Source organism: Cinclus cinclus, chromosome 7, assembly GCF_963662255.1.
Source record: "Cinclus cinclus chromosome 7, bCinCin1.1, whole genome shotgun sequence".
NCBI lineage: Eukaryota > Metazoa > Chordata > Aves > Passeriformes > Cinclidae > Cinclus > Cinclus cinclus.
In genome coordinates, this window is record NC_085052.1 from 14,270,596 (window position 1) to 14,295,475 (window position 24,880).

The following is a 24,880-nucleotide window of genomic DNA, read 5'->3' on the forward strand; positions in this document are numbered from 1 at the left end:
ACCCCAAAGGCTTGTATTCTGCCATGTTCCTGTAGTCTTTTTTCCCTACGAAGTGTCTGCCTTTGCCCACCAGGTTATGAATGGCCTGTGTTTGCAGAATTGGCACAGCATGGTTATAAATCACACACTTTGGAGAACTTGTACCACTCTAATTCCTTAAATGTTTCAGGCATTTTGGGATAACCTATCTAACAAATTAAGACTTTCATGGTTCAATATACATGGTTAGCAATGGAATTCTGTAAAAAAGGCCAATTATTGCTGGCAAAAAATAATCCACAACCAATATGTCATTTGAGCTTTCAGAACCAATATACATATACTTGCACTTGCTAGTGGTTAGCATGATGCCGTCTTTCATATTTTTCTGCTTTGGATAATCCTTCATGTATCCCACAGTCAAAACCTCATTTCACAACTTAGACTTGGCCAGTTTTGCAACTTTTCAATAAAATACAATCTTACTACATGGAACTCTAGAAAGGGTATCAGTGTATTTTCCAGATTTATAACTATGATGTAAATTCAACACTTACAACAAACAAATAGCTCCAGGGGGCATATGTGTTCCCACTATAACATGAAATCCCTTTCCACCCACGGTGATGCTCCATACCCAAAAGCACTGATCATCTGACTCTCTTGAGAAATATTTTCTCTTCTTATACACAAATACTCCAGAAGATGTTTAGAAGTACATTACAGGCCATTCAGGATGGCAACACCTTGGCGCAGGCAACCACATCAACTATTGTCACACTGTGAGAAGGTGACTGAACCTGCTCTGCATCTGCATGCCAAAACTTGTGCACCAGAGGTCTCCAGACCTCCAGAACCCATCAGTGTTCCAAATTCATCCTGGCACTTCATATCATTTATGCAAATATGAAAAGCATTCAAGGTCTGATCAGGGTCAGCTTCTAACTGCTCTGGCTTTATGTGAGAGGTGGTCCCAGGTTCCAGAATTGCATTGTGTTACCTGACCTTACAAATGACCCTAAATCCTCAAGTTATTCTCAGAAGTTAGCTAAAGTGAAAAGAATCAACACACCTCTGGAAATCTCTAACTATAGGTAAGTAATAACTTCTTACCTTCTTAGAGAAAACGGAACCTAAAGGTGCCAGGAGAGCAGGCTTTGAAGGCAGGCCCATTGGGAATGTAACACTGACCTGGAGCTCTGCGCTCCCTCTCGTGTGAATCTGCTGAGGTTAACTGTGAAATGTGGAACATTGCAACGCTTGCACTTTGTGAGTGCCTGCGAAAGGCTCAGCATGCTTGCCAATATCTCCAAGAATGTAGCTTAAAAAAATAGTCTAGTGCACATACCAGACAGTAGGGAGTAAGAATGTATTTTATCCAACTCTATTCAAAAATGCCCAGAACTCAGGGCTTGGAGTGATTAGAAACAGTAGAGCATGATGGCTGGGAGACCTTCCTTCTTATTGGAGAGAGTAGTTTGCTCAGGCTATGATAGCACTGAGCATGCCTGTTGAAGAAAAAACAATTTTAACACTAGAAAAACTAATTAAAGCAGATGCTATAATGTAAAATCAGCTGCACAGTGTAGATATGAAGTTAGCGTGCCTGAAATGTGAAACTGCTGCTGACAGTTGCACATCCACATAATTATTGCAACCCTTGCTCTGAGATCTTGCCTAGAGGCAACCACAAATGAATTTGTTACGTGTTTACTGTCATAGGAATGAAGAATGTGTGACTTTGCACAAGTTCTAAGACTTTCAGATTTCCTGTTATGATGGGTATTGTCAGATTTCTGTATCTTTCCAGCAGCCACACTCTGAAAGTGCCATAATTGGCAGCAGAGCAGGAATATTGATCTCAATGTAATGGACCATACCAATTATGAGCCAGAAATCCCCTGTCTGAAGGCAGAGGCATAATGATAATTGTCTGCATCCCACCTGTAGCCTGAGATTAGTAATTTTTTTACCAAGGCACATTATTTCCTTAACCCTGAATATGAATTTTGCCTGAATTTTAGTTCAGTATCTTGAGCACTTTTCAGGACTCTGGGGTTTGCAGATAAGCAACTTCACTGGTATATCCCATGCCAGACCATCCATCTTTGTGAGCTCTAATGCTACCAAGGAGCATTTTATTTAAATGTTTCATACAAGAAAAGGTACAAGGTGATAAGCATAATCCAGAAGGTAGCATAACAAAGTAATAACCTTCCAAAGAACACTCAAAGTGTATGACTTGAATACATGACAGACTTGCTTAAGAAAAGCAAACTTATTTTAAAAAAATCCAAACAAAAGCCAAACCAAAAAACCCACACTGTCAAGGATTCAATGTAGTTAAAATTCACTTGCTGTTTGTTCAGGAAGGTGAGGTATTTCAAAAAGTTCCCTTTTCTGTGCGCTTGTTTGCCTCTGTCAGCTCTAGGTGTAATTGCAGGTTCTGCAGGGCCTAAAGAATTATGTTATTCCAGCTTCCTCCAGCTCCTCTGAATGTCACATTCACACTGCTGAATGCCATGCAAACACTCCCCAGTGTCCCCCAAGTGGAGCAATACTTGACTGACTGCCAGGCCCTAGGGTTTTCCTTCCACTAGCAGTTTTCCTCATCTAAAGATTAAGCAGACTGTCCCCATGTCCAGTCAGAATCCAAGTAGAGACAGATCTCTGCTCTTTCTCTCATGCTGCCCACGGTGTGCAGTGACTGAAACGTCTCGTAGGGCCATAAGTAGGCACAGAAATGATGCTGCTTTTCTGCTCTCAGAGCTCAGAGCCGCTTGGTGCTGGAGCCCTGCCCGGCTGTGCGGGCACTGAGCACTCTCCAGATGCTGGAGAACAGCCCAGCTGCTCAGGCATCTCTGTCTGCTTCCAATTTTGGCCTCTGCTTTCTTGTAGGGGCTACTGCTGGTTCCATCCAGTGATGGCCCCGAAACATAAACAGATCTAACATCCTTTCTGTGTCCTAGACAGAGAACTGGGAAGGATGTTGTCAGTCATTCCAGGTAGCAGCAGTTTTGCTGTGGAAACCCTGTTGCTCTTAGAGAATAACCAGGAAGGACCACACCAGCGTGGGAGGTAGTTCTGCGTGAAGGCAAGGAAGCAGAATTGACTCTTGCGTCTTCCAGAGCTCGAGACAAAGAGGAAATGGCCCCTGCAGCCAACACTACACTAAGTCACTGGCACCACTGCATGCCAGGAGATGTCACTCACAGCCAAGGCTGCCCACCTCAACTCCCTCCTCACCAAACAAGACTTGGTAACAAAAGTTAAAGGGAATCAGGCTACCAGCTGCTTTTAGACATGCAATAAGAAGGGACTAAGTGTTGTTTAAGGTTGTTTTCTGCTTTTCAAGCAGAAAAGAGAAGACGCTGTGCACAGATCAAAGCCATGCTTGGTTCAGACAGTCTCACTGTGACCCATCATCTCTAATAAATACAAGCTCTGACTTTGCACAAGAGATGAAGCTGATGTTTGGTCTTTCATTTGGATGCTCATGCTCAGTCTGTTATAGAAGGGATCACAAGAGGTTGCATTGCAAGACCATCCCTTCTTCCACTGCACAAATGCCACACTGACAGAGAGAACTCCCACCATCACCTTTTTCCTCTCAGTACTTCTCTCTGTGGTCAGAAATATTCCCATTTTCTGCCCTAATTTATTTATTGTCAGCCTATTCTTTCTGCCTGTCTTACACTTCTATCTCACAACTTCTGCAATGCCCAGTCCTAAGAGAATTTATTCTCTTTGTCAATTTGTAAGAAATTATCCTTTCTGTATTTTTGTCTCTTCCAGACTTTTCTGTCTATCTGAAGAGTCCAACATGACTTCTCTGCATGTAGAACTCCTTGCTTATGTTTTCCTTGAGCATTCTGACCAGAGCTGCAGGGAGACTGCCCTTGCACAGCAGTGAACCCATTCCACAGGAGATGATACAGTCCCAGCCTAAATGAAGTGAGGTGGGGACTTGTACCACCTCAGAAACATGTCCATCCACCATCACAGGCTGTGCTAAGTCAACCCAGCACCTCTCATGCCATCTCAGCAAACCCACCCAGGGGAGAGGGGCTCTCTGGCAATGCAGTCTGTGCACATTTTCTAACTGCAGGAGTTTGTGTCTGTCGGGTTCTGCTGGCAGGTAGGGAAAGGGCATGAGAGCAATCAGTGTTGCTGTTCAACATGGAGAGGAGACACACACATCATCGTCCTGGTGAGTGAAAATGAGATTTCAGTAGTCATGAAGTTTTTCAGGCTGAATTGCCTGAAATTACCTCTCTGATTACTCTTCTGTGAGGTTGCCAAACTTGCAGGGTTCAGGGTTTGATGCATATTACCCAAAATGTGCTCCTGTCTTCAGACTCACCGCAACCAAAATCTGAGTGCATAAACACTCAGAAGAGCCATACTGCTTCATTTATCAACCTTTTTATGTAATGTTCCCTGTCCCCAGTGGACTTCTTACTCATTCATCTGCCTTTTTCATTTAAACATGCTGGTATCCAAGTTGTCTAGGAAGACTTTGCTGCAAAGTAATGTAAACCACCTGTTTCAGGCCAGCTTATTGGAAAAGTCTTTTCTTAGGCTGTCGAGAGGCTCAGGTTTGTCTTAGAATTTACATACAAACTTATATAGGGTAAGTCAACAGCTTTAGTTTAAGGGGCTTTCTTTCAAAATATCAGGACAAGACACTCAGCATGTTGAAATTAAAATTCAAGCTCCAGATCAGGATTTTACATCACTTTTTACAACTGTTACATGGAACAGTGTGGGAGACTCTGTGCCAAGTTTTAATTCTTCATATGGCAAAGACTGTGGCCTAAATACTGGTGTGATCTCTGCCCCTCATTGATGTGCTACGTAGAACAATAAATACACATTTACTGGGTTATATTTTCCCAGATGAAATACTTGTAAGTGCTGAAGTACAAACATTGAAGGGTCAGTGAAACTGATAATCCAAACAGTATAATGGGTTTTTTGGATGCTGTCTCTCAGAGACATTTGATACTGAAATCATACTGCATCCCTATATGTCTCAAAATCCGCAAACTCTTATGAATTTAGGCTATACAGTTTGGCAGCTTGAACTGGCCCTTGTGCACACATACCTGCACATTAGTGAGCTGGAGGATAAAGAGTGTGCCTGTATCTGAGATAACACCAAGCTGGGAGCAAAGCACACTGACACATAGGACTGAAACTGAAAATACATTTGGCAAATAGGTGAAAGCCTGGTGAAAACATCTAACTCACTTAAGGACAAAAGCAAATATGGCATTGAGGTAAGAGCCATCAGCCAAAGACAGTGTGGGGAGCAACTTGTTAAGTAGCTTTTCCAGAGAAAACATTACTGCAGCTAGCTATAGCATCTTACAGTAATCTTTCCCTCTGTCTAAAGCTGGTAAATCCTCCCGTGAGGCTCTATGACCAATTTTGGACACTTCCTTTCAGGATAGATGTAGACTGCTTGGAGGAAGTCCAGAGGAGAGCAAGAAAGATCACAAGCCTAAAAGCTTCACCTATGAGGAAAGACTGAAGGAATTGAACTGTTAAATTTGCAAAAAAAGAAGAGTAAAGAAGGCTCATAAATTGTCTTCAGACAAATGACATCTCTATCTGCCAGTGCTGGTGTAGCCAATCCCACTTCAGGATGAGGGTGCCTCTGGATTTTCTCCCAGTTCTGTTTCCTTGGTGCAGAAGGAGGGGAGTCAGCAAAAAGGGGACAATGCAGTCATAAACCATGCTGTAGTCAGCAAAGCCAATGCAGTGCATCTGCTCTCCCTGTGGGATACAGATGCAGTTGTACAAAGGTGCTCCCTCCTTTGCCCAGAAAAGCTCCAGGTTTCATTCAGACATAATTCAGCCACGGCAAGCACCCTGCTGTAATGCTGTCCATGTGTGCAGCACTGCTTGGTGTGGGAGTACCTCATCCTTCTGCTGCTTTTAGCGTCGTGGCTGGGACACAACCCAGGGAAATTGCACTGGACACATTGAACGAGCCCTCTCTTACTGGAAAAAAGAAAAGCACGTGGGAATCCTGGAGGGCTGCTGGGGGCTGGAGGTAGCAAAAGCTGACAATAGTAGCAAGAGATGGATGCAAAGGAGCAGGCAGTGCACGGGTCCTTCTCTCCCCTCCACAGCTGCCCGCAGCACAGAGAGGCTTTGTGCTCGGGCAGCCCCCTGCCCCTGTAGCACAGAGTTACTGCTGGAGAGGGGATGTCCAGGGCTTCTGGCCACGAGCCCCAGTGGCCCAGACTGCCACACCAACAAGTGCCCCATTCACTGGAGCACAAAGCAGGTTCCCCTGTCAGAGACCTTCCCACGGCGCAGAGCTGGGGATGGTGCTCAGCCTCCCTGGCTCTCTGCAAGGCACTCACATCCCTGCCACTGCGGCCTCACAGCCCATCTCCCTGGTGTTATACACTGGCCCCACCGATCTTCACAATGCCTGCTCATTAAATAAGCTCTCTGCAGGAAGGTATTTTTCTGACTTGCATTGCAGCAGTCAGACCCAGATCCTCAATATTCTTAAATACAACTAGCAAGAGGCAGGATGCTGCTGATGCAATGACCTTTAGATAGTTTTTTTTTTCTTTCATGTTTATATGCTGTTTACTGGACTTCTAAGCCTGTATCCTACTTGTACTCATACTATTTTTTTTACTATTCTCACATCGAAGGGGTTCTTCAAATCAGAAGAGAAAACTGTTATCAGTTACATCAGTTTCCTGTCAGGAAACCTCTGGTATTCATTTGTTACTAACCATCAAAGCTATATTTTAACTGGAGAAGATTTATTGCCACTACCCACAAAGCTTGAAGTTTTATCAGAAAATATCCGGTGAGTTCGGGGGGGGGGGGGGGGGTTCCCCTCCTCCCTGGCTTACCAGCTAAATTATTGCTTGAATATGCTTGACTATCACATGATGTGAAGGCATTTCTTTGTCTTTTTGGTGGGGGGGGGAAAAAAAAGATGCATCAAGCATTGATGACTTTCAGCTTTGTCATTATTGATAGTTTGAGTACACAGACTTGAAATGGCCCAGCAGTGCTGCCAGGCTTCCACTTGTGCTCAAGATCCTTACATTCTTCTTCCTCTTCTTAACTCTCTGGCCATGATTTTTTCCTCATGCTTCTTTTGACCATCTTTTATGCTTTCCAACTTTAGATTTGCTCTACTTTTATTTTCCATTTTTTTGCCTCTGAATATGCATCTTTAAGAGATTTTATTATTTTCAAATTAATACAACTTTCAACAGTTGGATTATTGCTTTTTTGCAGTGAAATAAGAAGAGAATGGGCTGCTTCTTATCAGCATTACCATTCCCACATTTTAAATACTCCTCTGATTCAGCTGAAATATTTTATATTTTGCGATGTTGCATGTTTTAAGAGTTACTAGACATTGTTGACACAGAATAAGTGCGCATTACTTTTATAATAATTTGAAACTCTCATAGAAATTCCCCTTCTTATCTTGAGACTGGGGTCAACATACATTTCTCCAGTGCTGGAAATTATGCATTGCAAATTGTCAGATGGTCACCCTCAGTTCTGAGAAATTGCCTTGTCTTTCACTAAAATCCACCATCATATCAGCTTTTCTTGTCCCTATATAGAGAGCCATGTCCTTCTCTGTCTCCAGCATCCTGGCTGGTGATGGGCACTAACCTTCAGTGCTTTGGTCTCTTGCTCCCAGTCCAGCCCCAGGCACCTATCGTGTACAGCTATTGAATTGTTAACTGAAGAGAGCAGGACCACTGCTTACACTGGAAGATGGGTGATGTGTGAGTCACATCACCAACCCAGTATGGCCCACCCTTTCCTGTGTCCCATCAACCACCCACACATGAGGGGGATGTACAAGTTATCATAGAAAAAAGAGAGGAAGCAGCCTCCAGAACAACCACTCCCTCCTTCAACACCCACGTTGGGCCAGCAAGTTCAGAAACTTCCTGGAGAACAAAAAGTCCTGAGCATTGTAAATGCTGCAACGCCCCACAGGAGGTTCTGATGGGGAATGATAGTGGAGGAAAGAGATCCAAACGCCTGGTCTCCCACAGCTTGCTCTGCACCCAGCATGATTTGACTCCCAGTGGTCAAAATACAACCCCAGGAGTCACCAGTTTTCCTGTATACCCTCTGCACTGACAGCCTTTCCTGCCTTGAAGGAGCTGATGCCACCAAGCTTCTCACCACAGCTCATGGATGTTTTTCTCTGAACTGTAGATTCCTGGGATCACCTTGTGTGCTGAAGAACATTACTGCTTTCAGGGGCTCACTTCCCTGCTTTCCAAAATAAACAGCACAGCTGTCCAAAATGCCACACATCAGCAAGTGGAGCTGCTGCCTGTGCTGCCTGACGATTTCTGCATGGAGAAGCAACCAGCATTTCTCCTGAAGTTTCACTTCCCATTCAGGACCAAAAACCACTGGAGACTGATCACAGACACACAAATACTGTTCCAAGCTGGTGCAGCATCAGCAGCACTGGCAAGGCCCTTGGGAGGGATGCCCATTCCACAGCTGTCCCACATGCGAGTACATGATCTGCCGTGCCTAACTGTGCCTGGGATTTTGTCTATACCCAGGTGATGCCACCCCTTAATGCTGTGATTTCCAGCACAGCTATTTTCTGCCTCAGAGGAGAATTTCTCAGTCCTATAAGGTATTCAGTGTGTTTTTCCTCCTTTAACATGCGTAGCATCCATTTGCAGCAGAGAACACTGTAGGCACCTTCCCTCTGCAAATAATCCTAGCAGATGAAGCAAAGACCCCTCATTATTCAGGCAGCTGCCTCCTTTCAGCAGGCCAGGGTTAGGGCTGCATGCATAAAAAAAAGATAGCACTCTGCTTAAACGCTTCCCAACTCACCCCTTTACCTCCAGCTGTCAGCACTGTGATCTCAATTCCTCATTGCAGAGCACAGGACAAGGAACAGCTGGAATAGTTTCTTTCTCTTGCTGAGGAGCACATCCACTGTCTAGGCCTTGTGGAAAAATATACTGATTTCTCAGAGGTCAGCTTTAATAACTAGGATTCCCACAAACCATGAGGAGAATTCCGCTCATGATATTTGGCATGAATATAATTCTCTGTTCCTCATGCTCCTACAATTTCCATTTCAAATAGCAGGAAACAAATTACCCTGTGGTATTTTTAGTGACAAGCAATGGTCAGGAACATGGGATCAAAGGCTATTGCGAGGCACAGGCCTTGACAAAGTTCCTGAGTGTAAGAGAAAAAATACGTCTTGGAAGTTACAAAGGTAATAAGGTAAATATGAATCTAAATTTTCATGGTCAGAGGAGCACTTTGAAAAGGCTAGAGCCTCATCCTGACATGTAACAAAACAGCAAAGGAGTTTTGCTGGATGAATGGGCTGGCACAGGATGCTATTAATCTCTAAAATTCAGATTACTTATTACTGGGATATGCAGTGAATCCTGAGAGAAGAATTAGGCTGAGGAAAAGAAACCCACTTATAATCAAGCCATAGTCTGGCCTTCCATTTGTGCATCTCCATTAATCTTCCCTTTCCCCACTATTCTTGCCTCAAGTATCTCAAAATACAAACTTGAAATATTTTGGATAAGGCAGCATGGGTACAGGGGGCAGTCACAGCAGCCCACACTTCTGTGCAGAAGCCTGGGCCCATAACAGGTCTGCTACTTCCCTGGAGTCACTGTGTTTCCCAGCCTCTTCCAACACCATTCCCCCCTCTGGCTTGGGATGGGAGGTCAAGCTCAAGAAAGACCCAACCTTCCAGCCACAGGGTCTCCAGTCCAGCTGCAGAGCTTGCAGCAAGTTCACATGAGCACACATTTTCCTCACATCTCCTGCAGGAGCAGGGACATTGAAAAGGTTATTTATTAACAGCTCTGGGACAAATGAGCAAGAAAGAAAACAAATCCATTTATAAATCAGCTAAAGAGAAAACTTGTGACTCTAATGGTCTCCTTTGTAATTCCTTAAGTGTGGCCTGGAGCTGCCCTGACATCATTTCTTGTGATGCTGAATCAGCAGAACAGCCCCACTTGTGCATTGAATAGCCTGATAAGAGCAAAATACACACAAGAAAACACTAACTTACACCATGTCCAGATTTTTCTTTGTTTCTGTTAGGATTTGGGGAGACTGATAGCGCTCTAATTTCTCACCACTAAATACCAGGCAGTGACTCACATTAGCATCTATCTCTGCAATCCAGGACAAACGCTTTCCTCCAGGACAAGGTGGAGACAGGATAAAGGGAGAAAACTCACGCTAGAGCTGTCTGAAAGAACAACGTCATTGCTATCTCAGCTCTCATTTAGGAGCATACCAATCCTGAATACTTTGCCAGACTTTGTTCTTTGATAACATTTCTCAAGGGCGGAGGGGGGGGGAAGGGAACAAAAATAACACAACACTGTTCTGTTTAATAGTTACCCATAGCAGAGAAAAGCTGAGCTAAAGTTTCCAACAATTATCAGTACAAAATCCTAAAATAGACATGCAATGTACCGTTCTTGAATTTAAAGCTGGCTGGACAAGAGTTCCATCATGTGAATTGAAAGCTGTGTAAAGCTGTGTAAAGCTGTGACATGTGAGAACAACAGAGTTAAAATGCTCAGTATAGCAGTGATATGGATGAAGAAACCAAGGACTCAAGCAGATATGGCAAATTGTTGTGTAATTCATTGGGACGAACTGTACGTCCAGGAAGGAGAGATAAATGATGTCCAAGGTATCTATGGAAACCACCACCTTATACAGGAAACAATTAAACTCAGAAAAAGACAAACAAGAGAAAAATAACTCAAATGCTCATAAGGCAAACAACATGAATTGAAAGCAGGATTTGATCCCAAAGAGATGGGGCTCAGTTAAAGCGATGTGAAATGTGGGAGTGAAGGCTAACAGCCGAAGGAGAAATAGGAGCTGCACAACAACTCTTCGGGGCTGTCTCCTCAGAGATGTGGGAACCCTAGCCTTAAATCCATTTATAAACTGGCTGGGCCCCCACAGCAGTCTTATTCAGATGACTCTCAGCAGTAGGTCTCTTCCTGGGCCATGACCTGCTCATCCTTTACGCAGGCATGTGGGAAATCAACTTACTTTAGGTGGGAACAGTGAAGTCAAAATCTTGGGAGTAGTTTCAGTCTTGCACTTGCCATCACTGAAAACATCTGAGAACTTTCTTTGCCCTCCTGTTTTATCTGATATTTTTGTCCAATATTTTGCAGCCCTTAGAGCTTTTTACACAGCACAACTTAGGCCTGATGATATTTTTGCCACACTGATCACACCAAAACAAAAGCTTCTTAAACTCTGATGGTCATACCAGTTATAAATGAAGAAAAGATGTGACAGTTTCATTTGAGAATGGAGAAGGTTTTAATGTAGCTATGATATAGCAAATTAATGCAGCAACAGCACATGACCTTACAAAACAGGAAGATGATGTTCATTTTGAAAAATTGTTTTGGTTCCATTTTCTCACCCACTCTGACTCCCCCCATACTCACAGGCACCAAGCTTGCCGAGGTGCTCCAGCAGGATCCTGTGTGAGATGAGACCTAATGCCAAATCCTCACTGAACCTCTTGGGCTCCTCTTCAGTGACAAGCTACAAATTCTTGAGCAGGTCTTTTGCCATCTTCAGGAGCTAATGGTTACCCCAGGGTAATCCTTTTGCCTGGAAATCCCTTTTATCCAGAACAGGTGGCTGCTCAGTGCCTTTTTTCCCTCCTCATTTTGGGTACCTTAGCTCCCACTCTCTGTCTGCTTGCTGGGAGAGGAGAAGGACAACCTGCACAGAGATGTGCTGTGAATTCACTGTGATCTGTCTGTTACTTGAGCAGTTTTATTCCCCAAGGACTCGTCTGCACAGCGACTTTATCAGCACCCAGGCCTTTTCCTGTCAAGCCATCCATGTGAGGCTTATCAGGGCACAGGCAGCCAGCTTGTGGCAAACATGTTTTTCAGCATTTGCCCGGTTTTAGTGCAGTCAGTTACGTCCTTGGTTATCAATATAGACCATTCTTTTACCCCTTGATCTGTTGCTTCTTCTCTCTCTCACACACATATTTCCATTCACATTTCTTCCAGGCCAGCTGCAGTATTTCTGCTCCTCCAGCTGCATGCCTGCCTTATGCATGGTGTGTTTTCACAGGCCGTCACTGCAGCCGGGAGAAGGTCTCCTTGGTTTGGTTAGGTTATGTCAACAGCAAAGGAAGTAGGTTTTAGGGCTGCTGCAGTAACCACGCAGCTCTGCTGCTCAGATTCAGCCACGTCTCCTGCTCGGAGCTTGTGGCACAGCACTCACGGGCACAGCAGCAGTGGCAGTCTTTAGGAAGTTAATGGATGATGAAATCCTGCAGAGCAAAAGTGAAGCCTGTCCCTGCTGGGTGTCACTTCCAGATTCACCACAGAGGATTTTAAATAGTTTACAATCAAATGTCACTGACAATGTTAGAGCTGGAGCTGTTTCCAGCCCGTCACCTGCCGAGCAGCTCCCTGTGACAGTCCAGGGTGAGACCGTTTTCACCACCATAGCCAAGACCTGGTACTGTTCCTATATCCAGGCTTGCAGGGTAAGGCTGGCATTAACCTCAGCTTTTCCCATAAATCTCCTGTGAGACAGGACAGCTGCAGTTATCCCAGAGCAGGACCACAGCACCCACAAGGACTCACATTTTTGCACTCACATTTTCTCATGTTGCATTCTTATGAGTCCAGCCTTCTCCCAGCACACAGACACCAAGCAAGACCAGGAATCTCTCACTACCTTCCTAATACTGCCAGACTCCCCTTGGCTCTGTGGCTTTCACAGCTGACTCCAGCTCTCAGAATCACTGTCTGCCCACATCATATGGGGAACTAATACAAAGCAGGTAACGCTGGAGGCCACATCATATTTTTTGTCAGTCTTTCCCTAACAACAACATATAACACTTAAATTTGACACAGTGCTTTTCACCCATACATTGTCAAGGAGTTTACAGAGGTCAGCACCATTAGCCCTATTCTCCCAGTTGATGAAAAAGCATAAGAGAGCAGAAGATATCCCAATGCTCTGCCCTGTGGACCACCTCATCCATGGGTTGTTCTCATGGACCAGGGGCTGCAGAACACTCCCTCCTACAGAGAAGCAGAATTCCCAAGGTCCAGGGAAAGAACAGCACACTGGCTACAGCTACTCTTAAATTTAACTTCCATAATTTTGATATATTCTCTGATGTTCTGCCAGACTAACAACAACTTGGAGATTAATGGTCCAGTAAAGTACACGCATGACTCATGCTACAATTTCTATGCAGTACTGCTACAACTTTAAAAACAGGGAATAAAAATTGAAAATACCATTTAGGTTAGAAGAAACATGCAGGAAAAGAGAAACGCAGGCATCAGAGTCCAATGGAGGAATGAAAGCATTCCCTGTGTCTCCCTACTGCAGACTAACTTCAGGGATGGAGGAAGGAGAAACCAGAAGAGTTAAAAGAATTCATTATTACATTATAAAGATGCCAATAAACTAAACACTAACTACTAACTAACTAACTAACTAACTAACTAACTAACTAACCAACCACAATAAAAATTCCCGAAATGTGTAGATTTATGGTTACAGTCTCCTGAGAAGCAGAGAGGCAAAAGAAGTCCTCCAAATCCCTATTTACAGAAGGACATCTATTCCCACCAAGGCCTATGGGATCCAGTTAACATTCTTAAGTGCCAAGTGGCCACAGGGCTGAAGATTCTTAAATTGGTAGAGAAATTACTAGTCTCTGCAGCTGAGACATGCTTTGTAACCTAAAAAGCAACTGTGAAATTACTGTCTTTAACAAGGAGTTCATAGCATGGGGCCAGGTTCTATTGTAAACCACTATTTTTAAGATGAACTGCAGAGGTTCAGTTTCACAGTTTGCTTAACTGCTGTGTTTGCTCTGCCAAAAAACAGGACTATCCTGCCTCTGTCTTATGCCAGAGTTCCACCTTTTAAATATGGTCCTAATTATCTTTAGTTAATGGCAGAATAAAACCCTGTTGGAACATTCTTTTCTTCTTTTCCATATGGCTTTCATGCTTTTGGTCACAGCAGTATTTCTAAATACTGTAAACAAGAGCCTGACCACTAGATTTACCAGAATAAAGTTCTTTTTGGCTTCCGTTGTTTACTGCAGTCTCAAACAAAGCTGACAAACAATAAGATTCCTATATTATTTTAGTGAAGTGAGACTAAATATGTATAAGCTTTAGATGAACTTATTTGGCACATTCGATTCAAGACAAAATTGCAGATTTCCAGTGCATTTCCCAAAAGAATCTGGAGCCAGCAGGTAGGGGCTGACCATGGCAAAGAGCAGATGTTCTCCCTGGCAGGAGCTGCTCACTCCCATTCTGGTGAAGAGCAGGGAGGGACAGTTTTCAGCAGAGGAACAAATCCCACTCTGTTGCCTGCTCCACCACCAAACCCACCCTCCACAAAGCAGCTCCACCTTTCCTCCCACTGCATGCCTGCTCCCTGGGCTCTGCCATGCACTCTGGATGTTTCTATCCATTAGCTGTACTGAAGGGACTCTGAATTTCCTCCATCCCTCACTTTTGGAGGAGTCTACCCCTTGCTAAGCCCAGGGAGGAAGGTGGAGATGCTGCTGCCTCCCCTGCCCCCAGCTGCAGTGTGGCTTCTGGTTAGAAACCACAGAAGCTGAACCAGCCTCTCCTGTGTCTCCTCTGTCTCGGGAGCCCCACAAGCAGATTGTGACAGTGCTGTGAACCAACTGAGAGGCTGAAGTGGTTTCTGAGTCCTGAGCTGCTGACTCACCTTTTCCAGTCAGCACACAGAGCTCAAAGGCCAGGGATGGCTTGAGCTTTGGCTGAGAGGTTGCAGAGAGTTAATGAAAAAACAAATTAAATCTCATTTCTTTGTAAAAATAGGTCCATTTTCTTCACACTCTTTCCATCAAGAACACTCTGACATTCACCATGGCTTGTGATCAGGGCCAAGATTCTCAGGAAGATCAGAAACAAGGGGGAGAATACAAATCAAACTAAGAGCCTTTAACTTCTACTTAAACAACATAAAAAAGTGTTTGCTCAAAGGTGCAAATCCCAGCCTGTAAATAAGTCAGTTACCCTGTAAGGGTTACTTTTTTAGTCAGAAGAGATACAGTATTCAGCCGGGCGAAGGTCACAAGGGAGCCTAGAACAGCATGGGGTCAGACTGATGGATGCACGTCTCCTCATACTAGAAACTTAATCCCTATGTTGACAGCACAAAGGGAATTTTAAAGGCAATGTGAAGGAAGACAGTGAAGCAGTCTGCAGATCCTCACTGAAAGCTCTTCCCAAGCTGGAATGGACAAATATGGGCCCAAAGGTTTCAGACAAGAACCACAGTAGGCGGAGTTGTGGCACTGCTGGTGGTGGCTAAGCACCAACAGACCAGTGACAGCACTGACCACTACACTGCCTGCATCACCCTAGAGTGTGAACAGCCAGTGCAGCACTAGGGACAGAGGGACAAGGAGCCCAAAGAGCAGGCTGGGAAGCAGATTTCTGCAGCATTTTTCACATTTGGGGGCAGTGAATGCATGAGATGATGTGAGCAGATGAATTTATTCAGCGTGCACTTAGTTGACTCTATTCTCTTCCATCTGGTCTCTCACACTTTTGCCCTTAGCTCATTTCTTAATTTGTACTGCTAATGCAGTGTTTCAGAGCACAAGGCTTGTTTCGTGTCTCTCCTTGTGTTGCAGTTAATATTTTCCTCCTGCACCTCCCAGTAACTTCCATGAAAGTGACTTTTACCCTTACCTTCCTTCTGTTCTCTCACTTGGGCCGGTGTTGACTTTGAAGTAAGACAAGTTGAAAGTTATCACAGAATAAAAAGAACAAGGCTAGAGACAAGGACAGTTCCATTTTTTCTTTCAGCAACAAGATTTATATCAAATGACAGCAGCTGCAGAAATGTATCCTTAGGCTCTGCTGTTCTCTGTGTGAGCATTCTGGCAACAGCTCTGTGACTAAGAGACACTGATGGAAATGCCTGCCATAAACCTTCAGCTCTGCTCAGGAAAGGGAGGTTTCCAATGAGTTGAAACTTAAAGGCAGTTCTCACACCTAGATGACAAAATAATAATAGAGTTTTATAAGCAGTTCTCATCTAACTCACCTTTCAGAAAACTAGATGGGGTGCTTCTCTTGTAAACATGATCTAAAATTTTACAATTTAAATTTGATCAGACTCAAGCAATACTAATCCCTTATGAGGTGGCTGCAATACTAATCCCTTATGAGGTGGCTCTCCAAAGTAATTTCAGTATCACATATTTCATCTCAAAGTTCAGTCTAAACACTTCTGTCATTAACCACATCTTAACCACCTTGGACAGATGATTTCTAAGCAGAGAGCTCAGCTCCTGTCTCAAAATGCTTCCAACCACATCTAGCCCTGTAGAACTCTCTTATTGGGCATTAGGCTATTAAGAAGATATAAAATACCTACCCAGAGGGTATTAGCCCAAAAGTTTAATTTCCTAGTTGCTCTCAAACCCACAGGTGGAAAGATATCTTAGGAAAATAAGGAATGTAACTAAGCATGATACTTTTGCACCACATTATGCCCGTTATGCAACTTAGGTAAAACCAAAAAGATTATAAATTATTGTAGCTTCTGTAACCCTTTGCTTTTCAGATGTTCAGCCTCTTAAATTTATTCTTTCTCCTCTGGAAATTCCTCATGGGTTTTCTACATGTTTCTGGTAATTGCAAGTTGAGGAGCAAACAGACTGCAGTGGTCACTATAAGGTTGACTTGAGGACAACTTTCTCCTTCCATGGTAATGAAGAACCAAAAACCTCTGAGTTATGGCTGTCCCAGACATATATATCTTTATAAACATACACATGCATACACACACACCTCTACATATTTTTTTCTGAACAATATTGTCTGGAAATCTTTCTGGTCCATTCAGTGTTTGAATGTCCAATTTTCCTCACAAAGTCACATTAGCTGTGCTTTTACAAGCTTGGCTTAAAGCCTTTTGTTTGCTCTTTATCTTTCCAACCACTCTTGGCTTCTTTAGACTTTTTCCTCTGACTTAATTGGTATTTGTACTGGTCCTCCTAGCATTGACAAACTCCATCTGCAAATCAGCAATGATTTTATGCTCTTTAGATCGTTATTGGAAATGTCTACTGCCATCAGGCCTCTTGCAGAATACCTCTGAAAACACAGCTGTTTCATGATTATTTCCTTTGATAGCTATTTTTGAGATCTATTGTTATCCAGGTCTTAATCCATGAGTTCATTCTTTGCTAGAGAGTCGTAGGGAGACTTTCACAGTCAGAACAACATCAGAAGTACATCTACTCTGAAGAAGTTTAAACATGGAAGGTATTCATATTTACTCTTTTCAACCACATTTTTTTTCCTCTGGAAAATAAAACAAGTACAAATAATTAGTTGGAAAAATAAAGAACCAGTGCCTTCCTAGTCCTACACTTGTAATCCAGACCATGGCTGTTAAATACCAGCCAGGGAATTCAGTTCTTCCAGTTCCCCTTTTGTGTAGTGGTTCTTAACTATTGGGAAAGTTGGGCTTTAGAAGTCCCTTAACTTACAGCCCAGGTTTAGTCAACAGCCACTCGGCTTTTAAGAATACTTATTTTTTTCCCTAGAACTTCAGTGAGCATTCATATGCATAAGACAAAATGCAGTCTGTTTTTTTTTTGTCCAAATGGGAATCAGACCAGGCTTGTGCGACATCTATTTTAAAGTCAGCTGGCTTGCTGTGTAAACAAAAGAGCCTTCAAGAAAGCAAAGACAGATTAAAAGATCTACCAGTACTTGAAATACTTCCCACCACTCCTTCTTCTAAGTGCATTCACCAGCCAAGTTCCAAAACCAAAAGAAACATATTCCTTGAAGTTCTTGCTGCAGACTATCACACTGGTGGGATATTGGGTGAACAATGGCCTTCTTCCCATCACCAGGGTCATCCATAGCATTCCAGCTTATTGAAAATGAATATCATTGCATACATATCTTCTCAGTAAATATTAAGCACATTTCATTTCAAACTGTTAAAGTTTATTGACCCCAAAACATTAATCTACAAAACAAACTACTTCCATGAACACCCATGAAATATTCCTTCATATCAGAATTAATTTCCTCCTCTCCCCTCCCAGTTTTGGAAAAGTATTTAACCAACACTTCTCTGTTTTTGTCCTGCATAGTCATTAAAATCTTGTCCTGTCTGCCTCCACAATGATCTTGCAATTGATCTATACACATTATTTTGTTCCTAAGGCATACTAAATGACTCCTTTGAATTGTGCCTGGCCCTGATAAACTTAGATTTTCCCCTGACATCTTTACTTTCTCTAAATAATTTTTCCCAATTGAGAGTCTATGTTTTCCATCAAATGTTCTCCACTTCCTCTTTCTCCACTTCCTTTTCATTTGCTTGTTTTGACTTCTACTTGCTGCCTTCACTGCCTGAATGAACAAATCAAAACCATCTTCAATCTTGGTTTTGATGTGCTGCTCAATATGTCTTCTTTAAATTTGTGATTTTTCCATTCACATTACTTTACATTTTTTTCCCTGACAGATTTTGCTTTATTACTGTTCTATGCTGGAACGATCTATAGAGAGCAGCCATCAGACAGTGATTAATTAATCTCTGTGCATATAAAGACCTCCAAATCAGTTACTACATGAGTACCTTTTATGTTAAAATAGATAAATTTCATAAGGTTTATTTATTTTCACAGCTGTCTACATGAGATCAGTGTCATGCTCTTGCCAGACAGAAGCACACACATGCATCTTCTTGAAACATGTATTTTTTTAGGTTGTCATGTCATGCTTTCTGCCCAAGAAAGTATTCAATGATCAATGATATAACCTATTGCTATGTTACATCCCAAACAGAATTTCTTTCTTGGCCATGTTAGCATATGGATCCAAATATCAAAGCAGAGCTGTCAGTATCAGTATTTAAAAAACAAGCTTCCTAAATCTGAAGAGTAGCGTTCCAAAGGCATTCATTACAGTCCCTGTGGACATGGCTCACAGGAAACAGGTGTCTTACTGAAACACTTCTTAATAATTCCTTTCTGATGAAAGGACATGCCTTTGGTGTGCATTTGTGCCTCATTTCAAGGTGGAACCTTGCTACTCCCTGACAGGTACCACCTGTCCCAGACTGCCCCATGCTGAGCCCTTGACTGCTGCCTCTGGAAGAGATACTGAGAGGCATTCTCAGAAACAGTGTGCTGTTTTCTTTCCCCACACAGATGAAATGCAGTTCCTTGCTATTCATTGCACTAATTTTCTATAGAGTCTTGCAAGACTTGCATGCTCTGCGGTTGGCCCATTATAGAACCATCATTTCCTCATCTGCAATTCACTTGAGCACTGTCAATTTCCTTTAGTTTCCTTCTGTCTCTTTAAAATTCTACTTTCTAAAAGAAGGCTTACTTGGTCTTTTTTTCTTAAATCAGTTCTCATTATCCAAGTTTCTTCCCTGTGATTCCTCACTCTCAAGAAAAGACATCTCTGTTCAAGCATTATATTTCATTTTTGGAATGAAAGTTTTAAAAGACTGGTTTCAAAGCTATTCTTATCTCCATCCTCAACAGAGGCAAATTATCTCCAAATATTTCCAGCTTCACTCATGACTGAAAAAAGTAATGAGCCAACCTTCTCCTTCTGCCAGTCTTTGCTTTAATACATTCTACAAAGATAAAACCCTGGGAAGATCTAGTTTACTTTTTTTTTTCCCCTAGGGGGAAAAAAAGAAATCACATTTTGTTTCTCCGTTGTCATAACAATGATAAATGAGAGACTTCCACCTGGTATTGAACAAGAAACTCTCTGCCCAAATATTTTCCCTGTTTACTGCCTCTTGCGTATTTGTCCGAGTTCGTGCTCTGTGTTTGAAAGCCCCGCACGGAGCTCAGTGCCGTCAGCAGCACGGACAGACGGACCGCGTTGCAGAAGGCGCTGTAAACAGAGGGGAAGGCACCCAGATAGAAAAAACCTGATACTAAACTAGGAAATGTTTCTGCCAAACGCTGTGACTAGTGCTGCTACGTGCACCATGTCAGCTGATTATAAAAGGCGAAGCCAAGTACAAGACGTGTGTCTTTGCAGAGAAACCACGGTGCAACAAGCATCTGCAGCGACTGCCGGGTCCCCGTCCCGCTCCTCAGGACCGCAGCCGAGGCCGGAGGGCTGCCAGGCTGCCGGGCGGGGAATCCTCCTCTTCCGAGCCTACGCACGAGAGCCCCTCGCACCCAGCACCGCGCCGCTTCCAGCCCAGAGCTTTTGTTTCCCACCTCGGTCTCCTAAGAGCCAACACTTCCACCGAGTTTTTGCTCTGCCCTCCCCGCCCCCTTCGCCCTTGGAGCGCGGCCCCGGCCCCGGGACTCGCAGCCGGGAGTCGCCGGCGGCTCCTGCCCGCCGCGGGAGGGGATCCCTCGCTCTGACGCCGACAAACTTCTGGCGGCCGCCGGCGCGGAGCTCCCGCCGCACCGCCCGGGCACCGCCAGCCCGCGGCCACCGCCGGCTCCCCCCCGAGCAGCAGCGGCCCCCCGCCCGGGCTTCCCGGCCGCAGCTCGGCATTGTCCCTTCAGGAGCGACCGGGAATCCCGGGGCTGAAAGATGATGTCAGCCGGGGGCGGACTGCGGCAAGGCTGCGCCCACCCCGGCAAGCCCCCGCCGCGGAGCCCTCGCCCACCGCCGGCAGCGCTCCGCGGGCGCGGAGGGAGGGACGCGCCGCCCGGGGATGCCGCAGCCGCAGCTCCCGCCTGACTGGCACATCCCGAAGGAGCTCCTCATGAATATGCACAGCCTCCCCCGAGCGCCGGCCGCGGGATGCCGCCACCCCGGGGGCTCCCCGCCGAGCCCCGCGCCCCTCGCCGGCGATGAGGGCTGGCTCCGGAGAGCGGCGGTTCGTTTCTGTCCTTACCCTTTGGCTCGTCCATCAGTGCCGGTGCTCGCTCCCTCCGCCCGCGCTCCCCGCTCCTTCCTCTCTCAGCCTCTGCCGGCTCCGAGCTGCCTTAGTGAGAGGTGCTCATGAAAATGGGCGCTTTAGTGGTCCATGGCTGTGGGAGGGGTTAGTTTAACTCTACATGACTCAATCCGTGCAACTTGCAGGCTGACCTCCCGTTTTTCTCAGAGCGCGGATCGCCTCAGAGCTGCCACGTTACCAGCGCCGCGGACTTCTCCATCGGGCCGGAGGGTCCCGCACGGCCGGGGGCAGCGGTGCGTGCCCGGGGCGACCGAGGGAGCCAGGGCGCTGGAGCGGGACTGCATCCCTGGCTCGGAGGCAGAAGGGCATCGTGGATGCAGAGAAAAAGTATTTTGTTAGGGTAGGGATTTTTTTTTTTTTTTTTTTTTTTTTTGTGGTTTATGTCCGTTTCTTGTTTAAATCGCACGAGACTGAGAAGATACTCTCCACACCAGGGAGGCACACAAATGGAAGTGTCCAGAGAAGGGGTGACCTTCCTTGTTTCTAGATTAGAGGTCCAGCCCACAGGGAAAAAACTCAACCAAGTCATGAAAGGAGACAAAGTTGCAATAACCGCTGAAAAGTGTTTCTCTGCACCTACCTGTCTCATAGAATGGACTCAACACTTCTGGCTGCATCTTCTGGGGAACTTCGTGCAAGAGCCAATTTTAGACTTCTTGCTGGGAAGGCTTGAAGGGATCCTACCCTCCACCACTTTTTATCCCTGACTCACCACGAATAAGAAATACAGGGTAGTGCTGGAGAATTCTCAGCAACTTTTCTCCATAGCTTACGACATTCAGTCCCATTCCTGGAACAACACGTTCCATGCTACTGCCTCCAGAGCTGTCAGCCTCCCACCGCAAGGGAAGCTGTGAACCACCCTGGCTCTTTCACTTCCATTTCAAACAAGTGGACACCAGCTTCCCAGCATCTTCCCTGCTGGCCACCCAGGGGGAGAAGTCACTGGAGCACAGGCCACCAGAATCTGCTGCCTGCTGCTCCACCCTGCCTGTGCCAGAACCTGCTCCCTCTCAGAGGTGCCACTTTTACTTTCTCTCTTGTGGCTGGCCACCACCCAGCTCTGTGCCTACTACCAGCTTCCAGAGTTCTTGCCCTTAGGAGAGACAGGAAAAGCAGGATCCTGATGCTAGGACCTGGAGAATGACTTTTGGACCTGTGGTTTCAAATCACTGTCATTATTGCAGCCCATCACAAATAATAATCAGTTCCATCTCCTTCACAAACATTGACTTGGCCTGTGTAACTCCAGCTGGTAAGACAAAACTCCCATTCATAATGTTTCTGAACAGGAAAATAGGGATCAACTAAATAAAACAATATATGTGACCTTAATTACTCTTTACAACTCCCTGAAGGGTGGTTGTAGCCAGGTGGGGATTGGTGTCTTCCTCCAGGCAGTAACTGAATCAGAAGACAGAGTCTTAATTTGCACCAAGGGAGATTTAGGTTGGATGTTAGGAAAAACTTTTTACGGATGGAGTGGTAAAGCACTGGAATTGTCTGCCCTGGGAGGTAGTAGAGTCACCATCCCTGGATGGATGTGGCACTTGGTGCCAGGTTTAGTTGAGGTGTTAGGGCATGGGTTGGGCTTGATGATCTTAAAGGTCTCTTCTAACCTAGTGATTCTCTGATAATTTAGGTTTTAGTGATTAGATTCTTTGTGAATTGCTGTCAGAGTTGGTTCAAAAGCTCAAGAAGGAGTGTTTCATGAGGTGAAGGCAGACACTGAGTGTTTGTCATCTTTAATGAGAACAATTGATCTGGAAAGTGTAAGAAAGAACTGATCTTCCAGTGATAAGACAGCAACATATTTAGATGGCTTAGCATGACAGAAGTAATTTTGTTTGTCACCTTCAACATCTGTTTTTTAAAAAAATGGGAGTGTAGTTGATGCAACATTTAGTTAATAAATGCAAATTTAAAACTAATCAATGTAATAAATATTAACTGCACAGATACATCAGTAAGAAATACTTTTAAAAAAACAAACTTGGAAAAAGTATGAGTACTTATGAACCTGCTTACACACTGACTTCCCTAAAGAATACTTGCTGGTAGAGTATCATCACAAGAAATAACCCAAATATATACAAAAATGCCACACATCAAATAAATTAACTAAACTGAACAGTAGTTTTTAAAAAAAGTTGGAATTTAGGACTGATTTTTCAAATGCTGTGTTAAACTCACTGTCTCTACAGGTAGAAATTCAATAAACTCAGTCTGCTGACCTCACTTATGAGCTGAGAATTCCAGATTTAACAAGTGGAAGATATGTATAAACTCCCCTCAGAGAAAAACAGATATAATTTCACACCATGTTGTACACCTCTTAGGATGCCCAGAGCCTTGTATTTCAAGTCCTTTAAATGTACCTGACAAACCACAATAAGCTTTTTTATACCAGTCTGCCAGTGACAGGGTTTTGTTTATTTTTTTTTCTTAGGAAAGTTCACTTTCAATTTGAGACACATGAAACTTCTTTGGGGAAGGATGATACATTATCAGTCAGTGACCATGAAACACACAGCAGTGTTTTCACACAAGAGGAAGTTGTTACCTGGAACATGAAGGCCCCATGGGGAAGAGCTGCTGTGAACGATGGTTTACTACACCTAAAAATACCCAGGTCATTCATGGAGCCACAGAGAACAGATTTCTGTGTTGAGGATGATCTACTTTAACTGATGGACCGATACACTTGTGGGTAGTATTCCACCACTGCAAGACCAGGGAATGGTGGCATTACACACTATCCTGCAGCCATTCAGTTTAGGTGCAAGAGACAGTAGTGGAATGGTTTCCCCATCCCCTGTCACAGCCTAAAGGAAAGAGTGGCCTTTTTAGCCTCATGTGACATGAAATGCAGAGTTCCCCTTCTGAAGAGGGTCAGATCCACATTTCCTAGAGCAGTTTGGCTCTGTCTGCTGGTCCTCCTGCCTTTGGGCACACCTCTGTCTGCAATACACAAACCAGCAGAAGGCAACAGCAGATTCTGTGTCACAGTCATTTCCATGAGAAAACAAAATGAGGAAAAAAGAGAGAAGCCCAGGAGGCCAGCATTTGTACTCAGATAAGGCTCCAGACAGCTGAGGAGGAAGCTTGAAGCACAAATAAAAAGAGGAAACCAGAGCACTCAGGATGTAGTTTCCACACATCTTGAGCAGGAGGTAAAAATAGCAAAAAAACCCCAGAGTGCCACTTTTCTAATCCCAGGACAAAACTGAGTATCCTGAGCAAATCTGGAAGAACAAAATACATCTTAAATATCCATATTCTTCCTAGCCATAGCAAGAACTTATTTACAGTCATTTTGCTCTAAGTTTGCACAAGTTGTGTGTGTTGGTTTATGGCTAAAATTATGCAATTTCCTAGATCTCTAGAATTTGCTAATTTGCAGATGAGGTATGCTGACTTTGGGACTCAGGAAGGAGCAAGAGTGACTGAACACCAGCATATTAGCTTAATTTCCAGAAAACAGGAGATGGGATTGAGATGATAATGTTGGAATCTAGGGCCAGAACCTCTCATCTCTGGGATGAGTAAAAGAAACATCCATAGGAAAAGAGTCAGGGACCCTGAAAACAAACCTATGGGCATTAGATGCATAAGTATCTTGTTTCCACAGAAAGAATTGGTATGAAAGAATCAGAAATATTTTAAATGAAAACAGGTCATCCCATCACCAAGCTCAACAATATTGAAATCTATCTTTGCTTAAGGGCCTGAGGGTATGTGTTCAGATTACAATTTATCACTCTGTATGTTTGAGCAACAGGGGGTAGTGGCAGCTTCAAGAAGCGTTAACATTGAGTGAGGAATGGGCTGAACAGTCTTTGGGCTTTCCCAGGCATTCATTCCCAGT

General features: G+C 44.2%; 1 protein-coding gene across 1 annotated transcript in view; it reads right to left on the reverse strand.

The window, feature by feature from the left end:
- The window catches only part of ENTPD1 (ectonucleoside triphosphate diphosphohydrolase 1), a 30,378-nt gene extending 8,578 nt beyond the window's left edge, over positions 1–21,800 (reverse strand). Inside the window, exon 1 of the mRNA XM_062496482.1 lies at positions 21,725–21,800. Coding sequence (XP_062352466.1) covers positions 21,725–21,800 — 76 coding nt within the window. The remainder of the gene's footprint in view (positions 1–21,724) is intronic.
- Between the last annotated feature and the right edge of the window lie 3,080 nt (positions 21,801–24,880).